The sequence below is a fragment of the Schistocerca piceifrons genome, chromosome 3 (assembly GCF_021461385.2).
Source record: "Schistocerca piceifrons isolate TAMUIC-IGC-003096 chromosome 3, iqSchPice1.1, whole genome shotgun sequence".
Taxonomy (NCBI): domain Eukaryota; kingdom Metazoa; phylum Arthropoda; class Insecta; order Orthoptera; family Acrididae; genus Schistocerca; species Schistocerca piceifrons.
The window spans coordinates 582,562,070-582,575,323 of NC_060140.1; the positions used below are offsets into that span (position 1 = coordinate 582,562,070).

A 13,254-nucleotide genomic window follows, 5' to 3' on the forward strand; every position below is an offset into this window, starting at 1 on the left:
CAAAAATATCATGCATCAAAACGATATTCATCACCTTTTTTGATAGTCAAGGCATTATCCACAAGGAATTTCTACCTGAGGGAACAATGTTTAATGCTGCATGGTTCGTTGAAATTTTGATCCGTTTCATGCAATGTCTATGCAGGGTACAATCCCAGTAAGCACAACAAGGTTCCTGGTTTTTTGTTCGCAACAACACTCACCCACACACGGCCAATATCATCAAACAGTTCCTGACAAAAAAGGGGTGGTGCAACTTGAACATCCACCATATTCGTCGGATCTCAATTTTTTAAAACCCATCTAGTGAAAACACAGAAAACCAAAATCTAAATGGCTGAATGGGGAATCACATCGCTGGTGTTCCTAATGTGAGCCCAATGCCAAGCATTGTGGCATAGCACTCATGGGTTCATCAAAGAAATGATGTTAATGTGCATGAAGAACACAATATAATTGAAGCACAGAGAGGGAAGACCTTAGTGATTAATGCCACTGGTAAAGTTTCAATGGAGGTCTATAAATGCACATAAAATATCTTTGATCCAACTGTTCTCTTGTAAGTACAAGTTACTCGTTGCTATATGCTGGTTAAAAGCCTGGCACCTAGCCTACTTCAGTTGCACCTGCCTGTGAGCAAGCTGAGGGGCGCTCAGCAGTGTCCGCACCCTATAGGGCAGCATTTGAACATTCTAATTGAATACACATGAAACAGGAGCAGAAGTAGCCAATATACACAGGTTATAATTCCCTCAATTCTTTCCATTCCATTTTCAACTGTCAGTTCTAGAAAAACTTGGGACTTCCTCATATTGTGCTATATGTCGCTTTTGCAGAGCACTTGAACTCTTCGACAAAGATTTTGGTAGCCTGGGCTCTCCTAATTTGTAAAAGGTTAGTTTTTTTGTAAGACAAGACTGTGGCGTTACATACCACTCTAAAGTAATGTGTATCCCCGAATTTTCTTATTAGTGAATGATACTTATGAACGAAGACCATAAAACAACGTTATCACAAACATTCCGTGGATTTGTTATTTTATTTCCATGTGGAGAACCATGCGAAGCAAGGATGTGTGTCTTCAGAATGGGATGGCAACTGGAATAGCTTTGTGAGAGGAAATATCTGCATGGATGCATAACATGAAAGTTCATAACGTCAGCAGCCTATTTTGGAGAAGTGCGATGCCTTCGGAGAATATATAGCTCTTGCAGTGGTTATGACTGGACTGAAAACAAATTAAATGTTAATGCATTGTCATTCTGACTCCTCTGGATATTGAAGACAAGTAATCACAAGTTTTTGTTATTCAGCCCTGAGCAAGGACAGTGTTTTAAAGTTTGACATCTCACCTATATAGTGTTTCTTTATATGTTCTATTACGTGTACACAAGATACTGATTATTATTATTATTATTATTATTATTATTATTATTACTGTTAATCAAAATGTTATATGTTAGTCTAATATATGTTGGTGTTTTGTGCAGTTAAAACTGTGTGGAAAATCTTCTTTATCGGGAATGAACATGTCTGACAACAGAATTATAATCTTTAAAAGGTAATGAACCAAATGGACTGGCAATTTATCATTTAATTAAAATAAATAAATCAATAAATGGACAAATTTTCAAGATTATCATTTATTTTGACTGAATTATGGGTGTTGTCACACTCATGAATGTTGCTGAGTAACATAATAATGTATAACAGCAGTGCCGTCTCTAGTGTACAGAAATTCTAAGTTTTTGGTGAGAGAACTGTTAAAGTATTTTTTAACTTCTTAATTTTTCGTCTTTTGTAACTTGATGTTATACAACAAATGCCTGTCGCTCATTATGTTTCTTTAATCTTAATTGCAGATACCCAATGACAGCAGTAGCTGGAACGGTGTAACAGAAATTTAGTAAGCAATCAAGACAGTTTTATTCACAAAACAGTACAGAAGGAACGATGATTATAGTTTAACATCCTGTTAAGTAGTGACTTTCACTGATATTTCAAGGCTGCTCATAATCAGCTGCTCATAATTACGCAGCTTTAGTGTATTTGGTTTAATAATAATTTTACCTGACTGCAACCTGAAAACACTGATCTCAAAGAGAATATTACTTTAGCTATACTCTATACTTTTTACAGAAGTTATACATTCATTTTCAGGAGAGAGTTTATCAAATTACGTGGTTTCATTTATACTGGATTCACTAAATTCTTTGGGCACGCTAGCCTTCAGTTATGCATACATCAAAAACTGTCCCGAAACGTTGCTCAGCTGTACTTGTCTGTACACATCCTCCAAATTTGGATTCATTCAGATTGCTCTTTCTGGAAGCTGTACATGTCCGTCACATGTGTCCGAATGAATATCGAGAGGAGAAACCTCGAGTCAGGCCACACTACCATGCCTTTCCATTAAAGAAATTGGAGCAGTTAGCAGCACCATTATCAATGCCTAGGATGTGGCATGGGGATAGGGGGAGATAGACTGATAATCTGTAATGACTATATTTTTGCATATAAAATACTACTTAATTTACATTGTGAGGAAAGCCTCCATTATTGTTCAAACATTTTCTTTCTAATTCTTACAACAAAATGCATTGGAGGAGATATTACCCATGAAAACAGCTAAATGTTTCTTAACAGGTGACATCAATAATTTGACATAGACAAACAGACGAGCTTACATGTAAGGGAGGATTGGAAAGTAACACACAATAATTTTTGCTACCCTGGTACTGCAGCTGGAATGTTAAAATTTCACAGCAATATAATCTGGAGTTTGCGCTACAGGTAGTATTTTGTTTTCATGTGGAGCTCTAGTAACAGAGGCCTGAACTACAAAACAAACATTGCACGTATATTACTGCCATCAACTTGTGAGGACCAGCAAAGTGTAATTCAATATATGTGGGCCGAAGAGTATAAACAGAGTGAAAGTCACAGGGAAGCTGTGATTCGCCATGCTTCGGATGGCCAGTAACAGTTGAAACCCACAAAATGTCAGACACACTGAGGCAGTGATTTTGAATGACAGGTGTGTGCAACTGCAAACCTTATCACAGCACCGAGCGAGGTGGCGCAGTGGTTAGACACTGGACTCGCATTCGGGAGGACGACGGTTCAATCCCGCGTCCGACCATCCTGATTTAGGTTTTCCGTGATTTCCCTAAATCGCTCCAGGCAAATGCCGGGATGGTTCCTTTCAAAGGGCACGGCCAACTTCCTTCCCCGTCCTTCCCTAATCCGATGAGACCGATGACCTCGCTGTCTGGTCTCCTTCCCCGAAACAACCAACCAACCTTATCACAGCAGTTTAATGTTTCCTGTGGTGTGGTGTATGACAATCTTCATGACACACTGAAATTTTGAAAGGTTGGGATTTGCTGGGCACCTAAGAACCTGATAGATAAGCACAAGGGCCAGCGAATGATGCCAAGCTTGGATCACTTAACACATTATGTCGCAGAAGGCCACGATTTTTTGAAAGGAATCGTCACTGGTAATGAGTTATAGGCATACTACTACTTGCCTGAAGCCAAGGAGGCCTCTATGGAGTGGAAACATGCTGGTTACCCAGTATGAAAAAAATTCAGTGACTCAATCCTCTAGGAAAGTGCTTGTGACACTGTTGTCAATTGGTGGACTTTGCCGAACACAGGACCACTGTGAATGCTGTGTAGCCTACATTAAAACTTCGGTCAAGTTGTGTCTTGCCCTTCGTGACAAGCATTAATACTGATGGTGTCAAGCTTCTTTATGTAAATGCTAACCCCCATGTTGCTGCTCTTGTGCATGAGGAAATTGCCAAATTTGGGTGGTAGGTGCTCCAGCATCCACCACATGGTCCGGACCTTGCACCGTCAGCCTTTCATGTGTTTGGTCCCATGAAGAAATTGCTGGTCAGTCAATGCTTTGTGACAGAAGTAAAAGTGAAATCAGCTGTCCACAGATGTTATACCTCAACCAGACAGACTTCTACAAATAGGACATACTGAAACTGGTACCACAATGGGAAAAATTTGTTGAGAATGTTGGTGACTATATAGAAATGTAAAACATGTAAGTTCATTTGTGATTTTTTTGTTTTGTTACAAATTAAACTTTTTGGTGATAAAATTATTCTGTTACTCTCTAATCTTCCCTCACACATTATGCAAGCAGGAATGGGGTAGGCCTCTTCCACACATGTTTAAGAATCTCTACTGAGCTAACTAAAATGTCACACATAAATACAAAAACAGTTGGTTGGTTGGTTGGTTTTGGGGAAGGAGACCAGACAGCGTGGTCATCGGTCTCTTCGGATTAGGGAAGGATGGGGAAGGAAGTCGGCCGTGCCCTTTCAGAGGAACCATCCCGGCATTGGCCTGGAGTGATTTAGGGAAATCACACAAAAACAGTCATTTGCATTCTGTTCATCAAATAATAATAATAATAGTAAAACAGCTAAAGAAGGTAGCTATTTATAGGTAATTTCCAGAGAAACAAATAGGCGGAAGCATATCCTCAGTCTCCACAATTAAGACAATAAACAAATAGAATAAGAGCAGGGTGTATGGTGGACAAGGAAAAAAAATTCCCGGATTTCCTGGTTAAAAATACACTTTCTCCCAGGTGAAAACATACCCTGTTAACTGACAGCATATTTTCTCTCGGAACTGTATAAGTTATCAGTCCTTGGAATGATTATAGTTTTATACAAGGGCGTAGAAATTCCTGGCGCTTTAGAAAATGAAACATGGGGGAAAAAACCACGTTTTGGAAAAATCTTTGACGTGCAGTAACATGTACGTTGCATATTTTCGTATTACGAAAGTATAAATTCGATTTCCACCAAACACCGCATGTTACTTTCCGAAGCAATGAAATCGAGATTGCGATACGCTTTTGTAAGCCAGTTTTAGCCCGTCATATGATCTCGCCAGCCGATAACAGCGGGTATTCAGAGCTTAGGAAACGTGATGTAGTCAGCCAATAGCGACATCAATGTTAAGTAGCGCTAACACACAAACAGAAAAAGTTAATGGTTTAAATTAATATACATAGTGTCACTACACGAAATCCAAAGCTTTCACATATAATATTGGTCTATAAGATTAATACACTGCAAGAGAAGCTAAGCTTTCACATATAATGTTGGCCTTTTATGCTCATATTACAATTTAAGATATATCACACAAATGTGCCAGAAAATGTTTTTAATGCCTGATCTTTTGGGCTCGAAATTCATCTAAATGGCTCGTCATCAAAGAGTTGATTTTCAAAGGAGAGTCGAACGCTCTGTGATTTAAGAAATTCATCGTACATTCTCGCACATAGTTCAACTGGTGTAAAAGGAAATTTGCTTTGATGGTAACGCTTTTCAAACCACCATTCAAAATATTTTCCCATGACCTGTTAGAAACAGGTTTGTTTCTGCAGTTGCTAGAGAGCGCTAGATGACAGGCGTCACCCCGCTTGCGCAGCTACGATATCTTAGGGAGCCTGTACGTTCGTACGTGTAGAACATTGAAAGATCTTACATTATGTCATAAAAGAAACAAGACATCAGAGGATACTCCAAGAGCATCGGAATTTCGTGGACCATACTAAAATTTGCACATTTAAAGTGCACATTCGTATGTCCAGATTCCCAGTGAAGTAGGCCACGACCTGATATTAAGCTTTTCAATTTGGTTTCGGGATGTAAATTTTCTTGGAGTACCAATTCTGTGTTATCTCATGTTCTTTATTACTGCATAATGCCATATGTGCTAGAAGTTGAAAACGTGCACTTGAAATGCAGCGAACAGTGTGTAGAACGTGTTTCAAATATATTGTCTGCCTCAGCAGAAAAGATTAAAAAAAGAAAATTTATTTAGCAAACTGACAAAAATAACTTCATTTTTCTGCAAGGCAATTAATGCTTGACTCTCAGAAAGGTGAAAATAAAATAAAATCTGCAACTAACAACACATTTTAGCCTTCCTTAATTATGTGAATGTATTTTCATTCACTTTATAGCTCTTGGCCACAGAAATCTGTTTTGTTTTCATTTGACGTGAGAGCAGTAAACGCAGAAAGAAACAGCAAAATCACTAAATGTAAACACGGGTCACGTGGTGCCTACCCACTTCCCCACTGTAACTCTGACTGCTCTGCACATCAGCCCTGGATCTACGATATTGCCAAACCGGACAATACCCCGCTACTCCCTCGAGCATTTGAGATAGGACGTCAAAAAATTTTTAAAAATGGAATTTTCAAAAATATGTTCATTTTGTAAAGCGAATCTTTCTGAAGAGTCTGATGCATAAGACGTATGTGTTCGAGGAAATGTACGACATGTTATTTGGTTGTAAGTGAGTCAAAGTGCATTGCCTCGTGTCCTCACACAGCATTCTTCTATCGCATGTCACTGTATTTCGCTCTGTGGAATTGATACACGTATATTTTGTAATGGATGCCATCAAAACCCTACTCAGGACAGTAGACATTAAAATGTCCTGTGGTGCCTCTCCCGCTTACAGTCGGCCGGTTTGACATCCTGTCCCTCCTCCCCCCCCCCTTTTTTTTTGGGGGGGGGGGGGGGGGGAGGGAGGGAAGAACTCTTCAGAAAATTTGCACTCTTTATTACCTATCAGCTAACAACTTGCTGCTTTGTGTGACATAAAATTAAATTTAGGATACATAAACCCAGTAAAGACATGAGACGAGCAAGACAATACACATTTCTTCAATCACAAGCTCCTAGAATTTTTTTCTCTCTAATCTTGCTGCAGTTTTACATGGCATGCTTTCCTTTCTGCGGAAGAATCTATTACTTCATCGAAGTTCGTCAAACATTTTGCTACGTGAAAAATCGAAATGTCGTTGTCTAATACCGAAAAAGCTGTTAATACAAATAGGACCCCAAGATTGGTGTGGTTTCCTGATCTGATTACATCTATTTTGTCACTGTCTGCTAGATAAAACAAAATAGGACTTTCTAATACTGCAACAATTGTAACACACACCAAATAAATGAGACTGTTTTGGCACAAACAGTCTTTTTTGTAATGACAGAATATAATTCACAAAGTACCTGCCAATATCAAATGCCTATTAGGTCTACTACAAGCAAAAAGCTTTACGTTAGGAAATGGTTTCACACTTCATTCATAAGCTCCAGTTTCTCCAGCATGAGATCGAAAAGTAGTAGTACAAAATTTTTATACAAACCTGGAATCGTCATATTGTTTCATAATTTGTGTGATGTCCCCGTTTCTTCTCTTTCCTCGTTCTAACAAACAGTGTTGTTATCACTAATTCTGTAACTGTTCCTGCCAATGTCAAAGCTTATTCGCAGGTTAACTTCACTAACTCTGCCAGAATCACCGGTTTAGTTATCCCGCGATTATTCTCCAGTTAGGCGTTGTTACATGTTCGTACAAAGAGTTTTCCACGTCTCTTCCAGAATAGAACTTAAAGCGGCTGCTAGCTGGGGACTGTACAACTGGCCCTTACTAGTGTAGCGATCTGGCCAAAAATTTTCTGTTAAAATTTCATTTTCTTGGATACACCAAGAAGGTAGTACGTAATATTTCTTACCTGTTATTCGTTTATTTCCACTCCTGTAGTCTGAATCTATGGATTTCGCTAGTAACTATAACGACGCTCATCATTCGGAAACCCAATCAACCACCCAATCAGACAGCGGTTGGCATTCATCCGTTCGGCATTACTCCGCTCAGCTCGTATAGCCCCTTTTGTCTGTAGGAAAGTTTGTTTCTACATGCAACGAGGATTCCCCTGACAGAGCCATCATGAACACTATGCATGCAGTCACAAATCAACTTATGATTCATTCAGAAATCAACTTAGAATGTGTTCAAAAATGTTAAAAAACCGACAGGGATGCATTTCAAAGTCATATGAATAATCGATAGACTAATGTGTGCTGGATGCTAGTCGCTTTGTGAAACGAGGTTTTTCCCTCAAGAATATGAATTTGCCGCCCCCACCCCCCCACCCCCCGATCTGGGCTTGCTGCAAATGCATGAATCTGGCTGCTTGGGCACTACAGTAAAATTTTTCCCCGGTAGCATCTAGCTGCTTGCTGCGACTGCTTACACTGCCAACAGCCACATTTCTGTAGCCGGAAGTGGGAAAAGATACTACTCAACTGCACATGCGCATGATCCTGCTCTTAACTGCTAAAACGAATCTAATGTAAACAGTTGTGTCGGCACGCTCATCGGAGGCAATTTGTTGTCACGAAGCATTGCACAATCTTCATAAAGCTGTTGACATATTTTGCTGTTGGCAGACGCTTGTTTGAGCACTGTGTTTTGTTGCTGTATATGGCGCATTTTCTTTTCAATTTAAGTTTTATTTTCGTTTTTTCTCTTGTTCGTGTTTTATTGCTGTATTATTCTGCAGTAGCGGGATACAGTAATATCCTTTGTTAGAGTATCGGTTCTTACCAGTCAAAATTACAAATATTTAACTGAAAACAAAAACAATGAAAAATACCCGGAATTCTAAAAAATTCCCGGGTTCTCCCGGTTTTCTCCTGGATGAAAAAATTCCCGGGTTTTTCCTGGATCTCCGGTTGTCCCGGATCATATACACCCCGTTTAAGAGTTACAGGAGATTTGACAAAAGCTACAAACAAGTATTTAATATCAGGTGTGTTATGTGAAGCATGTGTAACAATACATACCTTCTTGTGTAGGTGTGGGTTCCAACCTCATAGGAACATCAACAGAAATTTCCTCAGAGTTGGCTTCTAGGCTGAAAAGATAATGCATTTGTATAATTACGGTTTAATATTTTTTGAAACAATGTAAATGCTTCATAGTTTTTTATATAATATCTTTGCCTGAGCAGTATTACAAAGATACTCTTTGATAAATTATGCTCTTACCTATACACAAGTCCTATTTCCCCGTGTGACCAAACATTATAGTTAACCTTGGGGCAGTCTTTGATAAATGTTAATTACCCTATTTTGAAAATGAGGATTCTTTTGATAGAAGCTGAAAGAAAAAGCATGGGCAACGGAACCTATGGAAAACTAGTAGTGGCACATCATATGTAACATCACTCAGAAATCTATATATGAGATGACACAGAATATGCAAACAGCTAAAAGGAATGACACTAGAATTTCTGTGCATGTCTATCAACTGCTGTCCTAAACAGAGTAATTTCTCTCTACCTTTCCTTCTTTCCTGTTTCTCCTTTAGCAACTTGCAGCAGAACATCAGTAATTGACACTGGTTTGTATGTGCACACTGTGACTGCAACTTGTAGGTTAGGGTCTTTGATAACAGATCAAGCACTGTATGTTTATTTGCTTAGTGTTTTCATCTTCATGCTGCATTATGCCACTGAATATCTGCCATCTGTTTCAGGGAAAAAAGATTCAGATTTGTACAGACACTTTACACACTTGGACATTCTCTTCCCACAATATGTGTGAAGGTAGCCAGGGGAAAGAGGACTTATGGAACAATACACATAATGTTACCAAACACTGTGGAACACAACTGTTCATGAAGGCAAAACTAAAGATGGATTAATAATGAAGGGAAGAGAGTAAAATGGTGCAGTGAGCCATTCTTCACCTATTTTCTAACTACATATAAGATCTATTTTGGGGACATAGCACTGAAAGCTAATTTACCAAATCGTGTGACTCTTACTAGCAAATATTGAATGTCATTCTGGGACTTATGTGTCACATTTAAATCACATTCTGTTCATCCTATTGCTACTCTCCAAAGAAAAACAGTGCACAAGGTTTATGTTGGTATTTGACCACACACATGGTGTTCTCAACTAGCACGTAACCTTCATACACTTCACTGGCTCTATTCCTTTTTGCAGGAAACTCGGTTTGGTACGACAAACACGCAGATGAACTTAAACACTACTGCTGGCCCATCCGATCACCAACTTGTAACATCATCAAAAAATCTTTCTTAGGGTAGAGAATACGCCCTATATGCCTTTCTTCATCATTACTGACAGAAGAGACACTTGCTCTGCACAGTAAATAGCACAAAATACCTCTGAAAACACATTAAAAGTTGTATTATCCATCTATGAAGTACTGCAGCTATAAGACAGGCTAAACATCTTTGAGTTCTGCATTAATCAAGTTTAGGCATTCTTTTATTTTAATAACCAGCAGAAGGCTCTAACGGTGAAGTTATTGTCCAAATATTAAGACTTAAGATACACACTACTTTTAATAAAAATAGGCCTCACTTTGCCATACGTTTATGATGGTTCCTGTCGACAGACTATATTAGGATAAACAGCTTTGTAAACTTCAGTCTCAGTGGAAAGGTAGAACAGCCACAGGCTTAGACTTATTTATTTTTCTTCAAAGTCTAGAAGTAAATAATAAATATTAATGCTATGTGCAACAGAAGAGGAGAAACTTTTCATCAACTTTCAAGTAATATTTACAGGGTGATTCAAAACTCATATCCCACAGGACAAAGAGGGTGAACCAGAACACCACCAACAAACGCTCAAAGGTTGTAGTGTGGACCAAAACGAGGAAAAACTCTCTAGTAAACATGGTTTCTAAAATGCATACCTTAAGTGCTACTAGCACTCCATCTTCGATTCTGTGAAACAAATGTCTTCTACTGCAAGTTTTTTGCTTTCCATATTTTGAGAGATGATAATATGGACAAAAACAAGAAAAAATGTCCATTAAACAATGGAGCTAAAGTGCATATGTTACGAGCTGTGAGCACTTGTTTAGTTGATGAGATGTGTTTCACAGTAGCAAAGATGAATAAGTAGTGCTCATAGCTTGTAGGGTATGCATTTTAGAGATCATTTCTGCTGGAAATTTTTTCTTGTTTTGGTCCCTACTACCACCTCTTAAAATATGGAAAGCAAAGAACTCAGATTAGGGCCACACACAAAAAATAACACATTGAACTTTGGTATGCATTGCTGAAGTATTTCAATAATCAGTGATGAAACATAGAATTTAAGAACTCTCATGATTGTTATAAAGATTTGAAGTTCGAAACTAAAAGTAAATATGTAACCGTAATGCTTAGAAAGAACTCAAGGAATACTAGCATAGCAGTTTGGAAAGTTATACACAGTTTTAGAGATTGCAAGGACAAATCACTTTAGTAACCTTACCATCAACCATAAAGGGATTATAATAAAATCTCTATATCTGACTGCAAATGTTTTTAACGAGTATTTTTCTTCTGCTGGAAAATCCATCAGTGACCAATTTAACAATCTTCATAATAGGTATGAGGATATTCCAGTTAAATGCAGCAAAGAGAAAAAGCGCATAGCACAGTCACAAAAAAGCTCAAAATCAAGAGGCTATGATGGTCTGCCTATAATTACATTAGAAATGTGCCTAGACAATATGCCTGATGCCATGACTAAAACAGTACATAATGTAACTTTGTAAGGTATCCATTCTTCCATGAACCCAAGTTCTGCAAGGTTTGCAGGAGAACTTCTGTGAAGTGTGAAAAGTAGAAGAAAGGTGGCAGTTTTTCTGACTTAAATTTGCCTGGGTAATTCAACTTGTAGAGCACCTGCCAGTGAAAAACAAAGGTTCTGGGTTAGAGTTCTAGCTCAGCAAACAGTTTTAATCTGCCGAGAAGTTTCAAATCAGTGTCATGTGACAGTTTACAGCAGCAGTGACTGCTCAAGGGCAGCTGGGCACCTTCAGACAGATGTGAGCAAAGAACAAAAGCAGTCAATGGTTTGAAAACAATAATACTGGCTAGTGACTTGCTCAAGATAGTAAACATAATTGTAAACACAATGTTGGAATTATGCCAATTATTGTAAAGAATGTCTCTAACAGAAAAAGTCAACCAATTCAACATAAATAAAAAGTACTAATGTTTTATTGGATTTGTGGAACATGAAATTTGTTTTTACTCTCATTTGTAGAAATATTTTGTTTCAAGATTCAATGCTGCTGCAAGTCTCAGAACACTCATCAGTGTTGGATAGTGATGCTGGGGCCATTCTGCTTAAATCTGTCACACCCATTAATAAACTAGTCAACAAATTTAAGCCTTTTTCTGCATCTGGTTTGTAAATGGGTGGATTTACCTCATTTTGAAGTGCTGAACTGACTCGTAAAATCAGTTTTTCTTCAACGCATCACATTTCCAAGCTATACAGCTGAATCAAAAACAGTACTGGTACATATTCAGGTCTTCAATAAATACCATTTAATTTCAACCACATGGATGTGACAACAATGGTCTTCTTTTGTTTGTCATTTCATCACTCTCCCTAACAAGACCCCAGCAGTACACATCTATCACCGAAGTGTTTCAGTGACCTTGATAAGTGTTCCATCACATAAATAACTTGGTGAAGCATTCACACTGCTCATCACTTATGGCTCCCAAATTATACGGAAATGACGTTCTACACCCCATGATCTTTTGGCTGTGTAATAAGACCTTTCAAAATGGAAACATAGCTATCATTTCTTCTTCTTTTTCTTCTGCCACTCCAGGGTTAGGCCTATGGCCCATTCTGGTCCCACCATCTCATCCTTTGTCTTTCCATGGTTATATAAACCATTGCTAGTTCAGGATGACTTTGTGATGAACAAAGTACAGCAGAGCCCCGGTATTTCGAGGTTCCATGTAATTCTAGCTGGTCTCAGGAAACTTGAAATTTTACTTAAAACTAGAGTAAAAACACATTTTCATACTTTTCTGCATGTACATTTTAGGCTCTTTCAAATAACTTTCATTTTGAACTTTCTCTCAGTTTTCTAAGTACAGTACACATGAAACTGTCTCACTTAAGGCTTTTATTCATAATACACACAAATAATTTTGGCCTCAGACTGCTAATGCATTTAAATTACATGTGGACAGGTATCATTAGGTTTTGAGGAGTGCACTTGCTCTTTGTCTGGCAAATCTTCACTAACTGGGACCGCCTGACACTCAGTTGTACAGTGCATACCGTGCTTGTTGTTACTCCTACTGTTGTGCATACTCAGCAATACAGTACACCTAAGTAGTAATACACTAAACATTTTACAACACTGGCTGACCATTTTTGGGTGTACTGTAGTTGGTTGCATTGTAACATCTGTAATGCAGTTGGATATGGGCATAGAAGCAGAGACAAAATTGAGAAGTTTGCATGAAACATGTGTTCTATTTTATCATTTGAACAGAAATCAACGAAAAAATCTGAGGATGAAAAAATGAGTGAAGCTTTGTTCGTTTCGTTTGCTCAACAAAGACAGAAAGG

General features: G+C 38.3%; 1 protein-coding gene across 2 annotated transcripts in view; it reads right to left on the minus strand.

Annotated features, from left to right (window-relative positions):
• Nucleotides 1-13,254, minus strand: part of LOC124788293 (breast cancer type 1 susceptibility protein homolog) — a 288,179-nt gene that overhangs the window by 107,684 nt on the left and 167,241 nt on the right. For both annotated transcript variants that reach the window (XM_047255527.1, XM_047255525.1), the window contains exon 7: nucleotides 8,684-8,754. In XM_047255527.1, the coding sequence (XP_047111483.1) occupies nucleotides 8,684-8,754 (71 nt within the window). The remainder of the gene's footprint in view (nucleotides 1-8,683; nucleotides 8,755-13,254) is intronic.